The 25,552-nt window shown below is 40.9% G+C and overlaps 1 protein-coding gene across 8 annotated transcripts in view; it reads right to left on the bottom strand.

Moving 5' to 3' along the window:
• CNTRL (centriolin) overlaps positions 1-25,552 on the bottom strand; it is a 103,312-nt gene that overhangs the window by 28,678 nt on the left and 49,082 nt on the right. For 7 of the 8 annotated variants that reach the window (XM_032165001.2, XM_032165000.2, XM_032165002.2 and 4 more), the window contains 11 exons: positions 23,463-23,683; positions 13,416-13,592; positions 10,708-10,842; positions 8,289-8,434; positions 7,489-7,696; positions 6,807-6,986; positions 4,994-5,173; positions 4,115-4,231; positions 3,690-3,831; positions 2,816-2,964; positions 238-427 (listed from right to left, as the gene is read on the bottom strand). In XM_032165001.2, coding sequence (XP_032020892.1) covers positions 238-427; positions 2,816-2,964; positions 3,690-3,831; positions 4,115-4,231; positions 4,994-5,173; positions 6,807-6,986; positions 7,489-7,696; positions 8,289-8,434; positions 10,708-10,842; positions 13,416-13,592; positions 23,463-23,683 — 1,845 coding nt within the window. Of the gene's footprint in view, positions 1-237; positions 428-2,815; positions 2,965-3,689; positions 3,832-4,114; positions 4,232-4,993; positions 5,174-6,806; positions 6,987-7,488; positions 7,697-8,288; positions 8,435-10,707; positions 10,843-13,415; positions 13,593-23,462; positions 23,684-25,552 lie in introns of those variants that run through there. The other variant, XR_004249938.2, reaches the window with a different exon arrangement.

Below are 25,552 nucleotides of genomic sequence, written 5' to 3'. Positions count from 1 at the left end.
TTTGAGGACCTAGGTCTCACTGAAAGATGAGTAGGCATCAGCATGGGAGGGGAAGGAGGAAGGACATTCCAGACAGGGTTTAAAACAACGACAAGAGGTCACCGGCCAAGACCAGATCACAGAAGACCTCATGGAGCTAGCTAAGGAGTCTGGACTGTGTCTTAGGGATTTCAGAGAATCAATAAAAGGTTATTAACGGGCAAGAGAAATGCAACTTTCCTATGTGATTTGACTTACCTGTATTTGGAAACAGTTTATGTAACCCACTCCTGATGGGAGAATAAACCCAGTATCCTGAGGCAAGGGGAGGTCGACTGCCTTCCTTCCCATCCTGCTGCCCAGGGCGTGGTTTTCTAACAGGAGTTGAGGCTGTGTACTTAAGGCCAACACCAGAGTCCTTGGTGGCCTGGGAACTATGGCTGGAAACCTAAAACAAATGACAGCAGAGCACACTATCTATTATAAATGGAAAGGCTGATTTTAAGAAATGTCAAAGTCTAGAGCAAAGTTGAGATGTAGCAAGGTTGAGAAAGAACTTGGTTTCTTTTCATTATCCTTATTTTTCACAGAAGTGAGGTGATTACATGGTCACATAAACTGCAGTTCCATACACAATTCAGCTTATTAACATCCCTCTGGACTTGATTGACATGGCAGTGTCAGGGAAGCCAAGCGGAAAGGAGGGCTATGTGGGTAATGGCTGAGGTCACATCAGACTGGTCTGTGAAAATGAAGGGCTCAAAGTGTGGTGAACAAACAAATTAATGTCTATTTATCCTTTCAAAAGCCATTTTAAAACATCCATCTCCTATCCTCTCTTTTGGTACAATTTTCTAGAAATCACAAGTCCTTGGCCATACCAAAATGGAAAAAGCATGTTATCTGGCTGTTTGACTGGGTTAACTTTATGCAGCAACTCCCCAAGAGAGAGAAATGAAAATAAGTTCTCCGTAGTGATCAGACTCCCGGGTGTCAGCTTCTGTTCTCTCTGTAGTCATTTCTCCTAGTGGTTTTTTGTTTTGTTTTTAACCTCATTCTTGATGGCCCAGCGACTGAGGGAAAGGAAACCAGTGAACTTCGAAGAAATCTGGGGTCACCAGTCTTCTGTGGTCCTGGGAGCTTGGCATGGCTTTAAAGCTCTACTCTGCTACCCTCCTTCTCCTTCTCAGACTGTAGGTACATCCTCTAAACCCTTACCCAGCTCAGGCTTATATGTTTTGCTCTAATTTATACTGCTTCCACCTCCAGCTCTGGTTGTACCAAGGAGTTGGCTTCCTTTAGGATTGCTGGGAGAATCTAAGATTCTGCTCTTCAGGGGTCTGGTTAAGTCTACACAGCTCTGGGATCCTAGTGTGTCTGAGCTGCTTCTCCCTGACTATTGCTCATCGGCTGATTCTAGCAGGATGGCACCAGGCCCCTCTGCTTTGGATGAATACAGCCTATAGTCTTCTCCTCACTTTCAACATTCAGGCCCCAGTCTTCTCCTCACTTCCCACATTCAGGCCCCAGGCCCCGACCATTTCTCTTTAACATCCTATAATCTCATCTCCTCTTTCCCAGCTCCACTGATCTAGCTCTGGCTTCTACTCTTTACCTGAATCAGTTCAAAGAGCCCCACGGAAAGCACACCCTACCACAAGTATAGTCTCTCTACTAGCCAGAATATTATTCCTAAATTACAGCTCTGATCATTTTAGTACACAACCCATTTCTCATGGTCTACATAATTAAGTGTAAGAGATTCTAAGACCCTTTAAAAAAAGCATGACCCCAGACCAGGCACGGTGATGGCTCACGCCTATAATCCCAGACTTTGGGAGGCCGAGGTGGGCAGATCACCTGAGGTCAGGAGTTTGAGACCAGCCTGGCCAACATGGCAAAACCCCATCTCTACTAAAAATCTAAAAATTAGCCAGGCGTGGTGGCGCCTGCCTATAATCCCAGCTACTCAGGAGGCAGAAACAGGAGAATCGCTTGAACCCAGGAGGCAGTGGTTGCAAGGAGCCAAGATTGCGCCACTGCACTCCAGCCTGGGGACACAGCAAGGCTCCGTCTCCAAAAAAAAAAAAAAAAGGCATGACCTCAATCTACTTTTCAGCTTCATCTGACACTGTTCCTATAAACCCTCTAGCCCCACAAAGCTACTTGTCTTTGCCAAGCCAATAACCCTCCTCTTCCATACGAGCTGTTTCCTCCCTCCTAAAAGCTCATCGCTCACTGCTTGCTAAGTGCTGACTTCACATCCCTGCTTGTGAAGCATTCCTCCCTGAACTTCCCATCAGATGAATCCTTAACACCTCTCTGCAACTAGAGAATACAGGTCAGGTCTGTTGTCATAGGTATGTCACCATTTTGCAATTATGCTGGCATGGCCAATGAGCTCTTTGAGAGCAGGGGCTTTATCATTCATCGTGATGCCCCACCACTGCCTAGCACTTGGCCTAGGCTTCAGTAAGCACTGAAAGAATGAATGTTAAAAGGACATGAAACCCAGATGCCTTTTTTTCTGTCGGAGGCTCTGCACAATTCTATGCCCATTTCAGCAGGCTCTCTGGGCTCAAATCACCTTTTCTCCTTACAGCATCTGCATTCAAGGACCCTAACACATACCACCTGAGTATGAACAGTCAACTGTCACCTTCCCCAAGAAGGCCCTATTTTCATCTCAAATATTAAAAACACTATAGAACCTCAATGCACGGCTTAGCATAGAAATGTTGTTTTTGGTACCTGTTCATAAATTTGGGGAAGGGGACAATGTCACACTTTCTTCAAGAAAATTCAGTATACATTCCCAACACCACAGAATTCCTACTTTTGATGATGGTGGTGGAGGCATAAAGTACCAATAGCCTCGTCTTTTGAAAGGATCTGCCATGCTGCTGATGTAATCATTCTGATAAGAAACTTCACGTCGAAGTTCAGCAATTTCTTCTAAAACATTTTCAAAGCCTCCTTTGTTGTCTGTAAAGAAAAGTCATTCTATGAAATTGATATGAAATCATTTACTTCCTTTCTTTCTCAAAATATAAAAGAGATTCTACGAGAGCCAATTAATTTTATCAGTTCCTCAAAGCTGACTTTCAGTCTGCCCTTTGGTAAGTCGAAAAAAAGCAAACTGATTTGTAAACATTATTTATTTTGAAATTACAAATACAAAACTCTTTTTTTCTTTTTTTGAGACAGTCTCACTCTGTTATCCAGTCTGGAGTGCAGTGGCCCAATCTCGGCTCACTGCAACCTCCCCGCCTCCCAGGTTCAAGTGATTCTCCTGCCTCAGCTTCCCGAGTAGCTGGGTTTACAGGTGCCCACCTCCACACCCAGCTAATTTTTGTATTTTTTAGTAGAGACAGGGTGTCACCATGTTGGCCAGGCTGGTCGCAAACTCCTAACCTCAAGCGATCCACCCACCTCAGCCTCCCAAAGTGCTAGGATCACAGGCGTGAGCCACTGCGCCCGCCCACAAATATGAAACTCTTATCTTGGCAACCAAGTCCCCCAGTAACACACTTACAGAAAATACTTTTAAAATTATCTGATTTATTTGATTTTACTTATTCAGCTAATTACCACAGCTCTCTAAATCAAGCATGGACTTGATTTGTAACAGTTAAAGGTAAAAAACAAAGGAGATGATTTAATTTTATGACTACAAAACCACTGCCAAAAATCAAAGCCCAATACTTTACCAGTTCCAGTGAGGTCTAGTACATTCTGCAGCCTTGCAATCTCTGTCCTTTGTCGTTCCATTGTCTCATTCAGTTTCTCAATTTCTAGGACCTGTGAGTTTGCTCCAGTACCTACACCTGTTTTCTCCATCGCAAGTTGAAACTATTTAAAAAATCACACATACAAAGTTGCCAATGAATTCATTCTTTCCCAAACACATTTATCCTTTCAACTTGATTATGATTCTGTATTTATTTACACTTTCCCAGTGAGGAAACTGCATTACTTGGAAACTGCACCAAGCCTGGCACACAGTAGAGGATAAAGTACTGATTAACTACTGATTGCACTTCAGAATTCTTTGAGACATCACCTACAGTAATTTTGTCTTTTAGGAACTGATAAGAATCTGATAAAGAGGAGGTCTCTGGGTACCAACACTGACCTGCTCCTCCTTCTGCCTGAGGAGATTCTGCAGGAGTTCGATCTCAGCTTCTGCTCGGGTCAGATCTCTGGCTGCTTGTGCTGCCTTTCTGCTGAACCTCTCTGCTTCCTGCAACTCCTACTGGGACAGAAGTATGAGAAAGGCACCACTGCTATCACAGGTTGTCTTCTTCGTTTCTTCCTCTTGGATTGATTCTTCTGCCTTCATCACATTGCCTACCAGGCTGTCCATGAAAAGGGACACCCAAGCCCCACCTTCTCCTGTGTTGTTCCCATTGTTGGGCAGCCTGCCCAGCCCCCAACCCCAAGGTGCGGCATCAGAAAGAACAAAGGCTAATTTTTTTACTTTTTTACTTTTACTACAGTCTTCCATGATTATGTCTCTCTGGGCTCTCATCATTAGATTTTTGTCTGCTGTGATCTGCTATCTTAATCTCATTAGCATTTGCATCCTGTAAAGCACGGTAACAGACATTAGCTCAGTAAGGAGTCATACTATGAAGTAACATTTTCACATGACTGCACGAGATGAAAAATTTGAGATTCAGAAGGATTATATGACAATCCTTCAAGAACCCTTGTCCAGGTAGATATTGACAGCTACCTCCCTAAGCAGATCCTTACACTTAAAGGTAGGGATAGCATGTTTATTTGATGATTCCTTTCAGGGCTCAGTAGAACGCAGTATCCATGGCAGCACAAAATAAATTATTAGGGGTTGTGATGGGGGGAATATAATCTTTAGGTCTTAAGAAAAACAGACAACTTTACAGTGGTTTATAAAATAACCAATGTCTATAGCAAGATCAATAATACAAGCTGCCATGTTTTTTGACAGCAGCATCATTGATGGAAACCTGTTCTGTACATGTGAACTCACCTCTGCTCGCTCCTGGTTAATTTTCATAACAGTTCCATGAAGAGACTTCAGCTGGTCTTTGGCAATGGTGAGCTCAGCTGTGGCTAGCTTATCAGAGGTGGCCACGGCTTTCTTTAGTTTCTTCAGTTCTTTATCTAAACCAAAAACTTGCTCCTGAGATTTGGCATCTTCAAGTTTCTTCTAAAATAAAAGAAACGTTAATTAAACAGATGAATCATTTGGCAGGAATGAATTCAGATGTAAGCTCCAGGAGGGTAGGGACTCTGTTCACTGCTGCCTAGAACAATACTTGATACACAGGAGGTACTCCACATATATCCACTGAATAAATAATAGATCTCAAAACTGTGAGAAACTTGGACTACGTCTTCTTAGTCAAGAATCTTAGTGTTCATAACTTCATCCATTCATTGGAAAAACATTTCCTAGCACCACCACCAAGGCATGGATGAACCTACCTTTGAAATCATTGAATCAGGCCCTGGGCATACGATGGTGGCGAAAGAATTTGGCATTTTTGAGAAAGTGAAAGGAGGAGCACAGTGAGAAAAGGAGAGATCTAAACAGAGGCAAATCATGTAGGCCTCGTAGGCTTAAGAATTTTGGTCTTACTCCTAAGAACAATGGAAGCTACAGGAGGGGAGACTGATTACAGCCACTTGACATTTCAGAAAGAGCATCTTGGCTGCTCTGGAGAGCAGGGTCATGAGTAGAAGTGACAGATCAATCAGACAGCCACAGTAGTCATCCAGAAGAGAGATGATGACAGCACAAGGGTCTAGCATCAGAGAAGGAAAAAGGACATATATTCCAGATATATTTTAGAGGTGGATTCAACAGGACTTGGAAACTGATGAGTTCTCAGTGAAGGATGAAGCAAGGCATTCACTGAGGCTGGGAGAAAGCAGACAGCAGGTGTGAGGAATGAGAAGGTGTGAAACAGCGAGGCATGGGAGAGGAAGCTCACCACAGAAAAGGGTCATATTGTCTATTTGAGATTGGTAACTATAAGTTTATAATGACACCACAATACCGGATGGTGACTTTTTTCTCCAGGAACACCCAGTGTAAGTGCAGGCCCAAAGAAAGCAGAGAGCTTCAGTTTTGTCAGGGAAATAAAACAGTAGAAAAGGGCAAGGAACTTGAGGATATTTGTTAAAAAAAAAAAGTTATAGTTGGTAGACCACAAAATTTAAGTTGGACAAGTAAGAAAGTAAAGACAAGGGCTTAACATATAGCAAAGGTGGAGGTGAGGCTAATGAATTGGAAGCTCCATAAGGCTGAGAAATTTTTAGTGTGTGGATACCAGCAGGATAAGCGGTTATGATTACAGCAAGACACTTCAGTTTGTGATTTCAGAGGTGGGTGCAATTTTTAAACTTGACAAAGTCCAGAATGTGACAATGGGAGTAGATGGTTGAGGTGGAATGGAGAAAAGCCATCAAAGAGAGGCAGGGTTATTAGAAAGGATGATGAGGAGTTTAAAAGTAATTTCCCATGGATGTGTCCAACTGGACAAGAGGTTTCAAATGAGTCAAACTCCTCCCGATATCATTTGTTAAGTACCACCTAGTTAACTCGAAAGTCACTCCTTACATTCTCAATTCTCTTGTTTCCATCTACCACGACACATGGTCTTAGCTTCTTGACTCAATGACATGCATCCAGGTCCCACCTAGGTCAGGTTCAGCACTGTGCCAGCAATGCAGTCAGAGGTGACTACAGATCGCACCCATCTCGGCTGACCTAGTTGCCAGTGGGCAGGACACTGGCAGCAGGTACTTATGTGTCTCATTTTCTAAGCCTCCCCTACCTTTTTCTCTAACTCTCGGAGTTGGGCCAGAATTCTCTCCTTCTCTTCATCAGCTTCCTGAAGTTGGAGATCTGTAAGGCCTTGGATTTCCTCCATACTTTTTAGATTTTCTTGCAAATAGTGAATTTCATTCTCCAATTGCTGGATTCTTGCTTCATGTTGCCTCTTATTAAAATTAATCTGTGAAGAAATAAAATTTCAAGAATGATTTTTAGGCAAAATATGTTTTAAGCAAAATAAAAACTTTTTATAGAATTATCACCCATTTTACAACAGGCTGTAACTTAATTTTTTACTAATGAGTTGTCAGGAATGGTTTTATCTTGAACGATCTCTAGGAGTCATTTGAATGTTTGCCTCTTCATTAAAATCATCGCATCAAAAAATACCAGATTCTGGCAACACACCATACTCTAGGAATGTGGCATTATTTACCTGCCTGTTATAAAATAACTTGCCTTTGCTTCCAAATCAAGGAAAACACAATGTCACAAACAAGCCTGACTTTGACATTATAACCACATTCAGGGTTGAGTTTTAGTCACACCCAGCTTGACTTGTTATAAGAGAAAATAACAACAATTATGTTGTATTTACTTGACAAAGGAAGCATTTTAATTTGCTGAAAAACATTAATATTTGCCAAATACGTCCCTCCAGGTGCCTCTTGCCCTTGTCTTACTCTTGCTTCCAGGGCTCTCTCACAGGCCTGCCTGAACTCTTCTTGTCCAGTTGCCAGTTTCTCTTGCTGCAGAGCCATTTCTTCTTGGAGTTTTCTCTCTCTAACTTGTGCTTCATCTCTTTCCCACTGGGAGCGTGCAAGAATTTCACTGAATTGTTTCTGTAAATCAGCAAGACTTTTCCCTAAGACATCTGAAGGACTATGGATGCTAGTAAGGAGGGGGAAAAATGGTATAAATGTGACATTTAATTTTTGATGCTAGATGCAAACATGCTATTAACTTTAGCTCCAGAGTAAAAAGCTGTGTGGAGGGACTGGTGTCAATCTATAGCATTTTACTGACCATCTCCTAAGCGCAAATTATTGTTTTATAAAATGACTGCTGCCACTCTGAAAACATAGGCTCATATCAGGCTAACAATATTTGCTCCAAGAATAAATGTCCATTTCATATATTTGAAATAATTATGTTTTCTTTTGATGCTTCTTCTCTATTTAAAATGTATGTGGCTCTACTTCCTGACCATATGTAATTAACTTTCAAGAAACAATAACTCTTAAATACCAAAAATTACTCTTAAATACCAAAAAAAAGATCCAAAATGTAAAAACAATCAGTGGCAGACAATTAAAATTAAACAATCTTTTGTCTCAGTCATGAAAACATCATAAGGAGACCCTTACAAAAGAAATTTGCCATTAACAGAACTTAGAAAGATGAGTTTATCACTGAACCTCACACTCACAACTCTCAAGTTGTGAGGCCCACTCTAGACTTGGAGGTCTTGCTTTTTCCTTACTTCATTTCCCCAGCTCCTAATTTCAGTTTTCTTCTTAGTTCATCCACACGAGCTGCCACTTCTTCTGGACGAACCAAACCATCAACCACATGGTTAAGGTGATTCTGGAAATCTTTAAGTTGCTGTTTTAACAGATTATTGTCATCCTATGGAGGGGGATGAAATAGGGATTATCTATTACATGCCAGCATATTTTCACTACTAACGAACTAACAAACATATCTAGACCACAGAACTAGATTCAGACAATGCCTCTTTCAAGTAAAAAGAAATTCCTAAAATTTCCGTATGATTAATCTACTTCAAACTCAGTGTAACAATGTTAACTGAAATGAAGAATTTAGAATGCAATTAACATGTTTTCAAGTGCTTGTTCCATCTGGAGTCCTCTTTATCTGTAAACTGTCCATGCCCATTGCCCCAAGGCAGCCCTTTCTGTAGTACTATCTAATCCTGGCCATAGATCATCTGACTTGAGGCCAGTCAACACATCAACTAGCCAGAGAACAGGTTCTCATTCTCTCCATAATTTGAAGCAAGATTCAGTACAGCAAGCCTATATAAATGCTGGACCTGAAAATATGTTAACTCAGGGTTGGGATCTATGCTGGGCCACATACAATGCTCAGAGAGATGGAAAAAGAGAAATGAGAGAAATGAGAGAGCCCCTATATCAACATGAAAGGCAGAGCAGCTCTGGTTCCTAGCAAGCTGTCTCCTTTCTTGAGCTAGTGTGAGTAGGTTTTGGTTCATTGCAACTAAATGATTTCTGACAAAGAAATGTAGAGTGGGTTTAACTTGTACTCAGGAGGTTCATTGGCCAAGTAATCAAAGAATCTAGTTCTAAGGTAGTCCCACAACACGTGTCAGCATTCTAGAAAGTTGACTTCACTTTCTTCTTTGGAGAAGGCCCCTGAAGAATATTATATTAGTCCTTTTCTCCAAAAGATGTACACTTAAGTATTTGCAGGTGAAAGAAAGACGTATGAAATTTTTCTTTAAAATATTCCAGCAACAAAAGAGGTGGAACAAAATGAAACAATGAATGTTGACAACTGTTTAGGTTGGGCAATGGGTAAATAACGGTCATAAACTATTCTGTTTTTGTGTTATATGAAATTTCTATACTAAAAACGGAAAATGATAACTCAAGGAAGACCCAACATACACACACACCTCACATAGTCATGGAAAACATGTATATCTTTTATGGCATTTGCTTCAGAAGTGGAGCTGAGCACAGTAAAAATTAAATTCTAGGTTATTAGATTTCTTTAAACTTCGAGGAACAAATATTTGAAGTGTTAGAAGAAGAGAACATTTGAGTGAGTTTAGTCTTATTTCTCTCAAATCCCCCTACGTAGTTTTTTTGGAACGCTTCCTCCAAGCCATATAAACTCTGCCCTTTTATTTCTGATGATAACAGCTACCATCTCAGCTAGCCAAGAGGCCCCAACCTCACAGATTTGGAGACCTGAGTGATGATTCCGGTACTTGTTTGTTCAGATATCTGTCTTCTTTGAGAGTTTAATTATCTGAAAAATCCTATCCACCTGTTTTTCCTGCAGTTTGTTCAGTAGATTACCGTGAGAACAGCTATAAAAATATTGACATACATTTCCACTAATAAAAAATGATTACTTTATTTATTTATTTATTTATTTTTTGAGACGGAGTCTCGCTCTGTCACCCAGGCTGGAGTGCAGTGGCGTGATCTCGGCTCACTGCAAGCTCCGCCTCCCGGGTTCACGCCATTCTCCTGCCTCAGCCTCTCTGAGTAGCTGGGACTACAGGCGCCCGCCACCACGCCCGGCTAATTTTTTTTTTTTTTTTTGTATTTTTAGTAGAGACAGGGTTTCACCGTGGTCTCGATCTCCTGACCTCATGATCCGCCCGCCTCGGCCTCCCAAAGTGCTGGGATTACAAGCGTGAGCCACCGCGCCCGGCCACATTTTTAATAGCATCCTTTCTGAGAAGAGGATACTTAGAACTATTTACAGATAAGAAATCCCACTGCAACTGACTCTAGTTAAATTCCTGGATAATTACAAAGACATTTCAGTGGACGAGGATGCACCGATCTGATCATTTTAGTTTGGTCTGGTGACAAATCTGCTTTCAGAAGAAAAGCAAGATACTGCTTTTGCCCATGAGTTTACACAGTATATTGTTTACTACTGACACTGCCTCTATCTTTTTGCACCATCATAAAAACAAAAGGAGAATCACAAATAATAATCTTAAAACAATGGTCACAAGAGAACAGGGGCTATGGTGCTGCTCCACCCAGAATTCCCTTTTTTCTAGTAATTCAAGTTGCTTACTACATGTTAGAGTAGGTTGCTAAGTGCCTGACTAAAGATATCATCATCTTTGGGTGTTCTGTGTAAGAATGTATTCTAAAACAACAAATCTCTACCTGCAAGCGTTTAAGTTTTACATGGAGCTCACTGTTCTCTTGCTCCTTTTCTTCTGAGAACTGGGCTTTTCCAAGGGCATTCTTGAGGGCTTGCCTTTCCTTCTCAAGTTCTGCTTGAAGGGCTGATTGTTCTAACTGTCACCATAGGAAGCAATGACATGAAAGTGTAAAACAGCAATAATTTATGATTTTAAAAGGCACAAATAAATTTACATATACACACAATCCCTTACTAGCTATAGTTTTACAACTCAATTTTATGTTTATACTCCCAAATTTAAAAACCAAAGACAATTTTTTCACACAATCCTTAAACTATTATTAACACTTAAGAAGGAGGAGGCATCAGAATCAGCTCAGCCCAAATACACCAAATTAGAATCTTCAGGGGTGGGCCGAGGCACCTACCTTTAAAAGTTCTGCAAGTGATCCAACAGTTATTGCTCTCCTTTCCCTTAGACTAGTATTTCTCAACCTGTGGTCCTCAAAAAAACTGTATCAACACTAGGTATGTCTGTTAAAAATGCAGACACCTAAACTCTATCTCAGAAGAGATCCTGGATCAGAATCTCTAGGGTGGGGGGGGCCAAAGAATCTGTATTTATCAAGCATCACAAGTGAGTTCATGCAACTAAAGTTTACCAATCAGAGATCTGTAGATCTTCAGATCAGAGACAGGAGATCTGTTATGCTTCATATTCTCAATGTGTGATTTGAAGACCAATCCTGGCAGTCTTGCTGCTGAGGGAGGGGGAATGTCCCTTTCAATACCAAGTGAATCGGTGAAAAGGCTAGGCTCTTTAAATAATTTTGTCAAGACTTATGAGAAGAAAATAAAAGCCAATCAAAGTACAAAGGACAATGTATTTCAAGCTAGTACAGTCTGGCTTGAAAAGAGGAGAATTTATTAAGGAAAATGCCATCTAGAAATTTTATTTATTATTATTTTAAAATATTTACTGTTATTTTAATTGTTTTCCTAAAACCTCCTGATCTCTGAGACTCTGATCTTGTCAACTATACTTCTACAAAACTCGGTACTCTTGAGAAATACAATCCTGACAACTGTCAAGTGATGATCTGATATCTCATAAGTAAAGGAATATACATAATTACTATAATAAACCAGATATATTTCTAGTTCCTTTTCTAATCATATGAATTATTTTTACATGCATTCCTGAGATTCAAAATATTTATTTCATTTTCATCAAATAAGCACATGACACTTCTCATATGCTAGGCACTGATGCTTCTCATATGCCAGGCACTGAAAAAGCAGAAACAAACAGATACAATCTGGGCATTCACTGAGCTCTGAGTCTAGCTGGGGTAAAACAAACAGATCATCTAGGAGCATCTAAACAGATGATCATCATATGCATGATAAATACCCTTACTGTGCACAGGTTATAGGAAAACCAAAGTAGAGTCCTGAACCCAGATTTTCAGCAGGCAGAAAGGAAAGGTTGAGGTGGGCTTCCTGAAAGAAGATGCAACTCATCTGGCTAATAAATTGTATTTTTAATCTGATAAAGAATATATTACAACTGGCCTCTGCCTGCCTCTCCGCCTTTACCTCTCATTCTCTTTCCTCACTCCTCTCCCTGCTCCTGGCATCCTGGAGGCATACTTTCAGCACTTCAAATGTACTATATGCTCTCTCTCCTCACCTCTCTGCCTAGAATACAAATACCTTACCTTTACCCCTTTCACCCTGTCCCCTCTGCATGGCCAAATCCTACTCATCCATCAGCCATCAGCTGAAACATCATTTCTGTGGGGTGGTCTTCCCTGACTACTTCCTCGTTGGCCAAAGAATCCTGTCCCTTTCTTTCTTCCATACCTGTTTCACCTGCTGGACTAAAGTTTACCAATCAGAGATCTGTCAGCTCCACAGGATGGTGACCACGTCTGTGCGTTCCTTAGAGAATCCACAGTACCTGGCCCTCAATGGCCAATGAATAAATATTTATTGGATATGTTTTCTGTAACTTGCAAGTATAACGGTTGGATATTTCCACCAACCCTAAAAGGAGACAGCAAACTACAACTTATCATCAACCTAAAAGAGGTCTCGGCCGGGCACGGTGCCCCATGCCTGTAATCCCAGCACTTTGGGAGGCTGAGGCGGGCGGATCACCTGAAGTCGGGGGTTTGTAGACCAGCCTGACCAACATGGTGAAATCCCATCTCTATTAACATACAAAAAATTAGCCAGGCATGGTGGCGCACACCTGTAGTCCCAGCTACTCAGGAGGCTGAGGCAGGAGAATTGCTTGAACCTAGGAGGCGGAGGTTGCAGTGAGCCGACATCATGCCACTGTACTCCAGCCTAGCAACAGAGCAAGACTCTGTCTCAAAAAAAAAAAGTCCTTAAACCTGTTCTAAGAAGGAAAAACTAGCATTTATTGAGTATCAACTGTCAGGTGCTTTCATGTCCATTATCTCATTTATCTTCCCCATAAGCCATTTTACAGAGGAGGAAAAGGCTGGGAGGCTCAGAGCTATGAACTGATTTCCCCATGTTCACACAGGGGTAGTTACTAGCACTCACAATGTCTGACTCCAAAATTCTGCCTTTCTCATCACTCCATATATACTGTATGAAAAAACGCTTAATTTTAAATTAAGACATAAATAAAAAAAAGATGATATCTTAAGGCATAGGGTACTTAGTTTCTAGTTGGCTTCATGCTCCTACTTACCTGGGTAAGTCTTGTTACTTTTTCCAACTCTTCCTTGAGCTGGTTGGCTTCAGCATCCCTTAGGTTTAGCCGAGCCTCTAGTTCAGCTTCATAGGCACTGAGATCTCCCTGGGTCTGCTGCAAAGATGCATTCACCTCATGCTGCTTTTGGAGGGCACTTTCTAGCTCTGCAAGCTCCTAGAAAGATTCAGTGGGTTTAACTATGGAACCCTCACTGTGCTGCTTAAGCATCTGCAAGGCATTATAAGTAACTTGAGCACTGTAAACCAAATGCTGGCCAGCTACTGCTGCCTGCCACAAAGTTTTCAGTAGCAATATGACGAAGCCTCAGGCTGTGCATATCCTGGTTGGAGAACAAAACCCTGGCTAAACGTAATCAAGAAAGTCGGTAAGCTCCCAACATACTGTTTTTCAAAGGGACCAGTTCTGTGACACTTACGAGTCTAAAAACATAAGGAGGGAGAAAGGAAGGAAAAAAAGAGTAGGATAAGATTTAATGCTTATTTTTCATCTGATGTTGGACAAAATGTTTTCATATTCATTATTTCATTGTATCTTCACAATAACTGTATAAGGCAACTTGCAGTTTTACAGATGAGGAACTGTGGAATGAATATCTAAGTAAACTACACAGGGCTATGTAGCTAGAAAAAGGATAGTCAGCATGCAAATGTAGATCTCTGACTCCAAAGCCCACACTCTCTCTATTAAACCATAGCATGTTCATTTATCAGAAGAACAAAATGGGACCGGCATTCTCTAATATTAAGGATGATAAGAGTACCTTAAATGAGTGCTAACAAGAATATAAGTATATATTTATTAGCATACCATGGTTCTGATTCATTTTAGTCCATTTGTGTTTTGTGATTAAACATTATCTCTTTCATCTATTTACTTGCAATCAAACTATTACAGATTAAAGAGAACGATTCTACGATGAGAACTTCTACAAAAGAGCTGTCCAAAAACCACTTGGCAACTCAATCATTCGGGCTGCTTGTTTAAAATATAGATACTACATATAACCAACCAAAGATTATTATCCAGAATATGTAAAGAATTCCTACAAATCTTTAAGAAAAGGCAGAGACAATTCAACAAAAAATAGGCAAAGACTATGAATAGGTGATTCACTCAAGAGGAAACGTGAACAGCAAATGAAAGGTGATCAGCTTCTCCAGTAACCAGGGGAAAACGCAGTTAACTTAAGATACTATTTTACATAGAACACAGAGATACAAGTTAAACACACCATGAGGAAACAATCAGTCAAACCCAGAATGTGGTTCAATCTATGGAATACCAGCCTGGATTTTACACACGCACGTGCACACACACACACATTCTTGGGGCAATCAAGAAAATCTGAATATGGTTCAGATATTAGAGGACCCTAGGGCCGGGCACGGTGGCTCATGCCTGTAATCCCAGCACTTTGGGAGGCCAAGGCGGGTGGATCATGAAGTCAGGAGATTGAGACCATCCTGGCCAACATGGTGAAATCTATCTCTACTAAAACACACACACACAAAATTAACCAGGCGTGGTGGCACACCCCTGTAGTTCCAGCTACTTAGGAGGCTGAGGCAGGGGAATCACTTGAACCTGAGAGGCGGAGGTTGCAGTGAGCCAAGATCGCGCCACTGCACTCCCAGCCTGGTGACAGAGCAAGACTCCATCTCAAAAAAAAAAAAAAAAAAAAAAAAGATATTAGAGGACATTAGGGAATTACCGTCAATTTTCTTAGGTGTAATAATGATATGGTAGTGATGCAGGAAGATGCTCTTAAAAAGATGTGTGTTGACGGGATGATGTTATGATATCTGCAACTTTCTAATGAGCAAAGGAAAAAAGTATGTGTCTATGAGAAAGAGAAAATAAATAAATCAAAATATTTATTGAATCCAAGAGGGTTCACAGATGTTCACCAAACTATTCTTTCAACTTTCTTGTAACTGTAAACATCTTCACAATAGAAAGATGGAAAGGCCTTTAAAGCTCAGCAGACGAGCAAACATGAAGTCTGATAAAATACTGAATTTCCTAAATTTGATAATTATTCTGTGTTTATGTTAGAAAATGTCCTTGTTCACATGAAATATATAATGAAATATTTAGGAGCAAAGGAGCATGATGTCTACAACTGATTTCCAAATGGTTCAGGAAAAAAAATTTGTATAAAAATGTATATAAAATTGAATCCCGTTCCAAGATGGCCGAATAGGAACAGCTTGGTCTGCAGCTCCCAGCATGATCGACGCAGACGACAGGTGATTTCTGCATTTCCAGCTGAGGTACCTGGTTCATCTCATTGGCACTGATTGGACAGTGGGTGCAGCCCACGGAGGGCGACCCAAAGCAGGGTGGGGCATCGCCTCACCCAGGAAATGCAAGGGGTAGGGGGATTTCCCTTTCCTAGCCAAGGGAAGCCGTACCTTCGCAGAAGACGGTACCTGGAGAAACAGGACGCTCTCGCCCAAATACTGTGCTTTTCCAACAGTCTTAGCAAACGGCACACCAGGAGATCATATCCCACACCTGGCTCAGCGGGTCCCATGCTCACGGAGCCTTGCTCACTGCTAGTGCAGCAGTCTGAGATCCACCTACAAGGCAGCAGCCTGGCAGGGGGAGGGGCGTCCACCATTGCTGAGGCTTGAGTAGGTAAACACAGCAGCCAGGAAGCTCGAAATGGGCGGAGCCCACCGCAGCTCAGCAAGACCTCTGCCTCTACATGTAGACTCCACCTTTAGGGGCAGGGCATAGCTAAACAAAAGGCAGCAGAGACTTCTGCAAACGTCCCTGTAGGACACCTCTGAAGAGAGCAGTGGTTCTCCCAGCACAGTGTTTGAGCTCAGAGAAAGGACAGACTGCCTCCTTAAGTGGGTCCCTGACCCCTGTGTAGCCTAACTGGGAGACACCTCCCAGTAGGAGCCAACTGACACCTCATACAGGCAGGTGCCCCTCTGGGAAGAAGCTTCCAGAGGAAGGATTAGGCAGCAATATTTGCTGTTCTGCAATATTTGCTGTTCTGCAGCCTCTACTTGTGATACCGGGGCAAACAGGGTCTGGAGTGGACCTCTAGCAAACTCCAACAGACCTGCAGCTGAGGGACCTGACTGTTAGAAGGAAAACTAACAAACAGAAAGGAATAGTCTCAACATCAACAAAAAGGACATCCACACCAAAACCCCATCTGGAGGTCACCAACATCACAGACCAAAGTTAGATAAAACCACCAAGATGGGGAGAAACCAGAGCAGAAAAGCTGAAAATTCTAAAAACCAGAGCACCTTTTCTGCTCCAAAGGATGGCAGCTCCTCACCAGCAACGGAACAAAGCTGGATGGAGAATGAGTTTGATGAGCTGACAGAAGTAGGCTTCAGAAGGTCGGTAATAACAAACCTCTTTAAGCTAAAGGAGGATGTTTGAACCCATCACAAGGAAGCCAAAAACCTTGAAAAAAGATTAGACGAATGGCGAATTAGAATAAACAGTGTAGAGAAGACCTTAAAGGACCTGATGGAGCTGAAAACCATGGCATGAGAACTACGTGACACACCCACAAGCTTCAATAGCCAATTTGATCAAGTGGAAGAAAGGGTATCAGTGACTGAAGATCAAATGAATGAAATAAAGCAAGAAGAGAAGTTTAGAGAAAAAAGAGTAAAAAGAAATGAACAAAGCCTACAAGAAATATAGGACTATGTGAAAAGACCAAATCTACGTTTGAATGGTGTACCTGAAAGTGATGGGGAGAATGGAACCAAGTTGGAAAACACTCTTCAGGATATTATCCAGGAGAACTTCCCTAACCTAGCAAGGCAGGCCAACATTCAAATTCAGGAAATACAGAGAATGCCACAAAGATACTCCACGAGAAGAGCGACTCCAAGACACATAATTGTCAGATTCTCCAAGGTTGACATGAAGCAAAAAATGTTAAGGGAAGGCAGAGAGAAAGGTTGGGTTACCCACAAAGGGAAGCCCATCAGACTAACGGCAGATCTCTCAGAAACTCTACAAGCCAGAAGAGAGTAGGGGCCAATATGCAACATTCTTAAAAGAAAATAATTTTCAACCCAGAATTTCATATCCATCCAAACTAAGCTTCGTAAGTGAAGGAAAAATAAAATCCTTTACAGACAAGCAAATGCTGAGAAATCTTGTCACCACCAGGCCTGCCCTAAAAGAGCTCCTGAAGGAAGCACTAAACATGGAAAGGAACAACCGGTACCAGCCACTGCAAAAACATGCCAAATTGTAAAGACCATCAATGCTAGGAAGAAACTGCATCAACTAACCAACAAAATAACCAGCTAGCATCATAACGACAGGATCAAATCCACACATAACAGTATTAACCTTAAATGTAAATGGGCTAAATGCCCCCATTTAAAAGACACAGACTGGCAAATTGGATAAAGAGTCAAGACCCATCCGTGTGCTGTATTCAGGAGCCCCATCTCATGCACGGAGACACATACAGGCTCAGAATAAATGGATGGAGGAAGATCTACCAAGCAAATGGAAAGCAAAAAAAAGCAGGGCCTGCAATCCTAGTCTCTGATAAAACAGACTTTAAACTAACAAAGATCAAAAGAGACAAAGAAGGCCATTACATAATGGTGAAGGGATCAATTCAACAAGAAGGGCTGACTATCCTAAACATACATGCACCCAATACAGGAGAACCCAGATTCATAAAGCAAGTCCTTAGAGACCTACGAAGAGACTTAGACTCCCACAAAATAATAATGGGAGACTTTAACACCCCACTGTCAATATTAGACAGATCAACAAGACAGAAGGTTAACAAGGATATCCAGGAATTGAACTCAGCTCTGCACCAAGCAGACCTAATAGACATCTACAGAATTCTCTACCCCAAATCAGCAGAACACACATTCTTCTCAGCACCACATCGCACTTATTCCAAAACTGACCACATAGTTGGAAGTAAAGCACTCCTCAGCAAATGTAAAAGAACAGAAATCACAACAAACTGTCTCTCAGACCAGGATTAAGAAACTCACTCAAAACCACTCAACTACATGGAAACTGAACAACCTGCTCCTGAATGACTACTGGGTACATAATGAAATGAAGGCAGAAATAAAGATGTTCTTTGAAACAAATGAGAACAAAGACACAACATACCAGAATCTCTGGGATACATTTAAAGTAGTGTATAAGGGGAAATGTATAGCACTAAATGCCCACAAGAGAAAGCAGGAAAGATCTAAAATCGATACCCTAACAACACAATTAAAAGAACTAGAGAAGCAAGAGCAAACACATTCAAAAGCTAGCAGAAGGCAAGGAACAACTAAGATCAGGGCCAAAATAAAAGAGCTAGAGACACAAAAAACCCTTCAAAAAAATCAATGAATCCAGGAGCTTTTTTGAAAGATCAACAAAATAGACAGACCGCTAGCAAGACTAATAAAGAAGAAAAGAGGGAAGAATCAAATAGATGCAATAAAAAATGATGAAGAGGATATCACCACCAATCCCACAGAGATACAAACTACCATCAGAGAATACTATAAACACCTCTATGCAAATAAACTAGAAAATCTAGAAGAAATGGATAAATTCCTGGACACATACACCCTCCCAAGACTAAACCAGGAAGAAGTTGAATCCCTGAATAGACCAATAACAGGCTCTGAAATGGAGGCAATAATTAATAGCTTACCAACCAAAAAAACTCCAGGACCAGACGGATTCACAGCTGAATTCTACCAGAGGTACAAAGAGGAGCTGGTACCATTCCTTCTGAAACTCTTCTAATGAATAGAAAAACAGGGAATCTTCCCTAACTCATTTTATGAGGCCAGCATCATCCTGATACCAAAGCCTGGCAGAGACACAACAAAAAAAGACAATTTTAGACCAATATCCCTGATGAACATCAATGTGAAAATCCTCAATAAAATACTGGCAAACCGAATCCAGCAGCACATCGAAAAGCTTATCCACCATGATTAAGTGGGCTTCATCCCTGGGATGCAAGGCTGGTTCAACATACACAAATCAATAAACATAATCCATCACATAAACAGAACCAATGACAAAAACCACATGATTATCTCAATAGATGCAGAAAAGGCCTTCAACAAAATTCAACAGCCCTTCATGCTAAAAACTCTCAATAAATTAGATATTGATGGGACATATCTCAAAATAATAAGAGCTATTTATGACAAACCCACAGCCAATATCATACTGAATGGGCAAAAACTGGAAGCATTCCCTTTGAAAACTGGCACAAGACAGGGATGCCCTCTCTCACCACTCCTATTCAACACAGTGTTGCAACTTCTGGCCAGGGAAATCAGACAAGAGAAAGAAATAAAGGGTATTCAATTAGGAAAAGAGGAAGTCAAATTGTCCCTGTTTGCATATGACATGATTGTATATTTAGAAAACCCCATCGTCTCAGCCAAAATCTCCTTAAGCTGATATACAACTTCAGCAAACTCTCAGGATACAAAATCAATGTGCAAAAATCACAAGCATTCCTATACACCAATAATAGACAAACAGAGAGCCAAATCATGAGTAACTCCCATTTACAATTGCTACAAAGAGAGTAAAATACCTAGGAATCCAACTTACAAGGGATGTGAAGGACATCTTCAAGAACTACAAACCACAGCTCAACAAAATAAAAGAGGACACAAACAAATGGAAGAACATTCCATGCTCATGGATAGGAAGAATCAATATCATGAAAATGGCCATACTGCCCAAGGTAATTTACAGATTCAATGCCATTCCCATCAAGCTACCAATGACTTTCTTCACAGAATTGGAAGAAACTACTTTAAAGTTCATATGGAACCAAAAAAGAGCCCGCATTGCCAAGGCAATGCTAAGCCAAAAGAACAAAGCTGGAGGCATCACGCTACCTGACTTCAAACTATACTACAAGGCTACAGTAAACAAAACAGCATGGTACTGGTACCAAAACAGATACATAGACCAATGGAACAGAACAGAGACCACAGAAATAAATAACACCACACATCTACAACCATCTGATCTTTGACAAACCTGACAAAAACAAGAAACGGGGAAAGGATTCGCTATTTAATAAATGGTGATGGGAAAACTGGCTAGCCATATGTAGAAAGCTGAAACTGGATCTCTTCCTTACACCTTATACAAAAATTAATTCAAGATGGATTAAAGACTTAAATGTTAGACCTAAAACCATAAAAACCCTAGAAGAAAACCTAGGCAATACCATTCAGGACATAGGCATGGGCAAGGATTTCATGTCTAAAACACCAAAAGCAATGGCAACAAAAGCCAAAGTGGACAAATGGGACCTAATTAAACTAAAGAGCTTCTGCACAGCAAAAGAAACTACCATCAGAGTGAACAGGCAACCTATAGAATGGGAGAAAGTTTTTGCACTCTACCCATCTGACAAAGGGCTAATATCCAGAATCTACAAAGAACTTAAACAAATTTACAAGAAAAGAACACCCCCATCAAAAAGTGGGCAAAGGATATGAATAGACATTTCTCAAAAGAAGACATTTATGCAGCCCACAGACACATGAAAGAATGCTCATCATCACTGGCCATCAGAGAAATGCAAATCAAAACCACAATGAGATACCATCTCACACCAGTTAGAATGGCCATCATTAAAAAGTCAGGAAACAACAGGTGCTGAGAGGATGTGGAGAAATAGGAACGCTTTTACACTGTTGGGGGGACTGTAAACTAGTTCAACCATTGTGGAAGACAGTGTGTGATTCCTCAAGGATCTAGAACTAGAAATACCATTTGATCCAGCCACCCCATTACTGGGTAGATACCCAAAGGATTATAAATCATGCTACTATAAAGACACATGCGCACGTATGTTTGTTGTGGCACTATTCACAATAGCAAAAACTTGGAACCAACCCAAATGTCCATCAACGATAGACTGGATTAAGAAAATGTGGCACATATACACCATGGAATACTATGCAGCCATAAAAAAGGATGAGTTCGTGTCCTTTGCAGGGACATGGATGTAGCTGGAAACCATCATTATTTGCAAACTATCACAAGGACAGAAAACCAAACACGGCATGTTCTCACTCATAGGTGGGAACTGAACAATGAGAACACTTGGACACAGGGTGGGGAACATCACACACTGGGGCCTGTCATGGGTGGGGGGCTGGGGGAGGGATAGCATTAGGAGAAGTACCTAATGTAAATGACGAGTTAATGGGTGCAGCAAACCAACGTGAAACATGTATACCTATGTAACAAATCTGCACGTATCCTAGAACTTAAAGTATAATAAGAATTAAAAAGTATATAAAATCATGTAAAAATTACATATGAGGAGATAAAGCAAATGTGTTAAAATAGTAATTGGTGACTCTGAGTGAAAGGCAAATGTGAGTTATTTGTATTCCTCTTGCAACTTTCTCGCAAGTTTGAAGTTATTTCAAAATAAAAGCTTTAAAAAAAAGTTGGACAACACTACAGCGTTGGCAAGGATGTGGCAGAATGGTAGCCCCCACATTGCTGGTGGGAGTAGAAGCTGATAAACTCACTATGAAAAGTAATTTGACAATATCTACTGAACTTAATTAAGGATGGACATACTCTCTGACCCATAGTTCTGCTTCTCAGCATAGTCCCCATGTGTTCAAGATGTGTGCAAGAATGTTATGCTCAGCATTGTTTGCAATAGCATAACACTGGAAATCACCTAAATGCCCCCCAAAAAGAGAACGAATAAATAATACATTTGTGGTATGTCCATAAAGCAGGATGGTACATATATCTGTAAAAATGAACAAAGTAGAACCACATCTAACAGTGTGCATAATTCTCGAAAACATATGCCAGGCGCCATGGCTCACACCTGTAATCCGAGCATTTTGGGAGGCCAAGGGGGGCCGATCACCTGAGGTTGGGAGTTCGAGACCAGCCTGACCAACATGGAGAAACCCCATCTGTACTAAAAATACAAAATTAGTCGGCAGGTGGTGAATGCCTGTAATCCCAGCTACTCGGGAGGCTGAGGCAGGAGAATCGCTTCAACCGGGGAGGCAGAGGTTGCAGTGAGCCGAGATCGTGCCATTGCACTCCAGCCTGGGCAACAAGAGCAAAACTTCGTCTCAAAAAAAAAAAAAAACCAAAGCAAACAAACAAAAACATAAACATGAAGGAAGAAAGAAAGTGGCCATATATGTACACTATGATACATTTTGTATAAGTCTTAAAATCATGGAAAATACTATATATTGCTTATGGGTGTTTACATATATAATAAAAGAATAGAGGTGCAGGGAAATAATAACCATATTCAGAACTTTGTTACTTCTGGAAAGGAGTAGAGAGGATTTCAAATGTATCTATAATGTTTTATTTCTTAAGCTGGGTTGTGAGTACATGATATTAAATATTATTTGTGATTTTTTAAATATGCCTGAGATATTTCATAATATTAAAATATATTAATTCAATTTCTGGAGCCAGCTCTACTGAGCAAGAAGTTTGGAAATCTCTAGTTCTCATGTATGATAACATTTTCCAAACAACTAAAATAGAGCAAGGGAAATCTCCAAACGAATGTGTAACAAATCAGGTTCATAAGGATATAATTTAAAACAATGTCTGTCTTGTTAGCTATAAAATAATGTTAAAATTATCCAGTAACAACAAGAAAAACCATTCTGTGCTCAATTTTTCAGCACAAATAAAATATTAACATTTAATACAGTATTTGTAATAGCTACCATTTCATATTTTTTAGAGTTACTTGGCAACAATATCTTTCAGGGATAGATATGCAGCTTAAATAATCTTCCTTTTCTGAGCAAAGAAAAATAATTATTCCAAATGTATCACAGCTAAAGAAGAAAAAAAAAAAAGCCCAACTGTTAAAATAAAAAAATCACCATATAGCCACTAATACTTTTTCCCACTAAAAAATGTACTGTTACCTCCTCCAACTAACTTAATTTGGACATTATCTACTTATGAAGCTAAGGAAAATAGACAGGAAAAAAATCATACCTTCCTCATATTTTCTGCGTCCATGGCAACTATTTCCAGTTGGTCTCTCTCCTGCTCGACTTCTGTCAATCTCTGCAACAATGTCTCTTTCTCATCGTGCAGCTTCCTGCACTCATTCTGGGCCTGAGTTGCCTGGCCTTTAATGGTCCCCAGGTATTCTTGCAACCCACTGATGACACCTTCTAAATCCTTCTTCAGGGCTTCATTTGCTGCTATCTGGCCTAAGCAAGATGCAAAAAGGATAATAATATATCTTTTTTTTTTGAGACGGAGTCTCGCTCTGTCGCCCAGGCTGGAGTGCAGTGGCGCAATCTCGGCTCACTGCAAGCTCCGCCTCCCGGGTTCACGCCATTCTCCTGCCTCAGCCTCTCCGAGTAGCTGGGACTACAGGCGCCCGCCACCACGCCCGGCTAATTTTTTGTATTTTTAGTAGAGACGGGGTTTCACCGTGGTCTCGATCTCCTGACCTCGTGATCCGCCCGCCTCGGCCTCCCAAAGTGCTGGGATTACAAGCGTGAGCCACCGCGCCCGGCCTAATAATATATCTTTTAGAAGTACTGCATTGTCTCCTCAGCATTTTGTTATTAGCCAAGAGTGAAATTCTAAGCTTTCAATTCTTTCCTATCATTTTTCTTTTTCAAAACATAATGTTAAATTTTCTTCCTATTATAGATAGTAAAGGAGTATTAAGCAGGTATAAAATAAAAAATAGTACATTTAGGGGGCAATGCTTATAAAATGCCTGGTTCATGCTGTAAAAAGTTTAATTTTGGCCGGGTGCGGTGGTTCAAGCCTGTAATCCCAGCACTTTGGGAGGCCAAGGCAGGCGGATCATGAGGTCAGGAGATCGAGACCATCCTGGCTAACACAGTAAAACCCCGTCTCTATTAAAAATACAAAAAATTAGCCGGGCATGGTGGCACGTGCCTGTAGTCCCTGCTACTCGCGAGGCTGAGGCAGGAGGATCACTTGAACCCAGGAGGCAGAGGTTGCAGTGAGCTGAGATCACGCCACTGCACTCCAGCCTGGGTGACAGAGCAAGGCTCCATCTCAAAAAAAAAAAGAAGAAGTTTAATTTTCAAATAAAATAAAAAATACGTAGCAAAACTGTGAGTTCTTGCTGCTAAATACATAGAACAAAACCACTCAGTATGTAAGATGAATCCAAGACTGGCAACATAACGTGTAACCTAAACACTTAAAACACACACACAGTACTGGATACGCACCATGTGCCAGGAACTTTATGAACACTATCTCCCTCTCTTCTTTTTTTTTTTTTTCAGACCAAGTTTCAATCTGTCACCCAGGCTGGAGTGCAGTGGCACAATCACGGCTCACTGTAGCCTCAACCTCCCTGAGCTCAGTTGATCCTCCACCCTCAGCCTCCCAAGCAGATGGTGCCACAGGCACACGTACCACTATGCCTGGCTAATTTTTTTTTTGTTGTAGAGACGGGGTTTCGCCATATTGCCCATGCTGATCTCAAACTCCTGGGCTCAAGTGATATGCCTGCCTCAGCCTCCCAAAGTGCTGGGATTACAGGCGTGAGCCACACCACTTCTGGCCTATGAATACTAGCTCATTTAATTATCCCAGCAACTAATGACTGAGATAAAAACAACTTGTCCAAGGTGACACAGCTGACAGTAGCAAAACAGAGAGTAGGATCTTTTTACACTGAGCCCTATGTGTAAAAACCACTATGGCCTATTGTCTTCCTTTTCCACTATTATGGATATGTCGCAGTTTAAATCTGCATTGCAAAAGTAGATCCTAAAACTCTTTCTTCTTATAACCAGACACTGAGTTCCCTGATGCCAGTGGGTGCTTTGCTCCTGAATGGATTTTATGCCATAGACAATCACATGCCAGAGCTTATCATGATCATGTATTGACTTCTGGCCTATTGACTGGAATGACCTGACTCACTAGGAATCAATGCCACAAAACAAAAACTCTTAAAATTACATTAAATACTTTTGGGTATCCTGTAAATATTTCCCTATCAAATACTAGTACTAATAGGTGAACTGTATTTAGCTACTATCTGGATTAATGCTTGTCTTTATAATGTTTCTTTTACCAGT

This window comes from Hylobates moloch, unplaced genomic scaffold (assembly GCF_009828535.3).
Source record: "Hylobates moloch isolate HMO894 unplaced genomic scaffold, HMol_V3 SCAFFOLD_10, whole genome shotgun sequence".
Taxonomy (NCBI): Eukaryota; Metazoa; Chordata; class Mammalia; order Primates; family Hylobatidae; genus Hylobates; species Hylobates moloch.
This window is presented reverse-complemented; position numbering and strand designations above follow the sequence as displayed.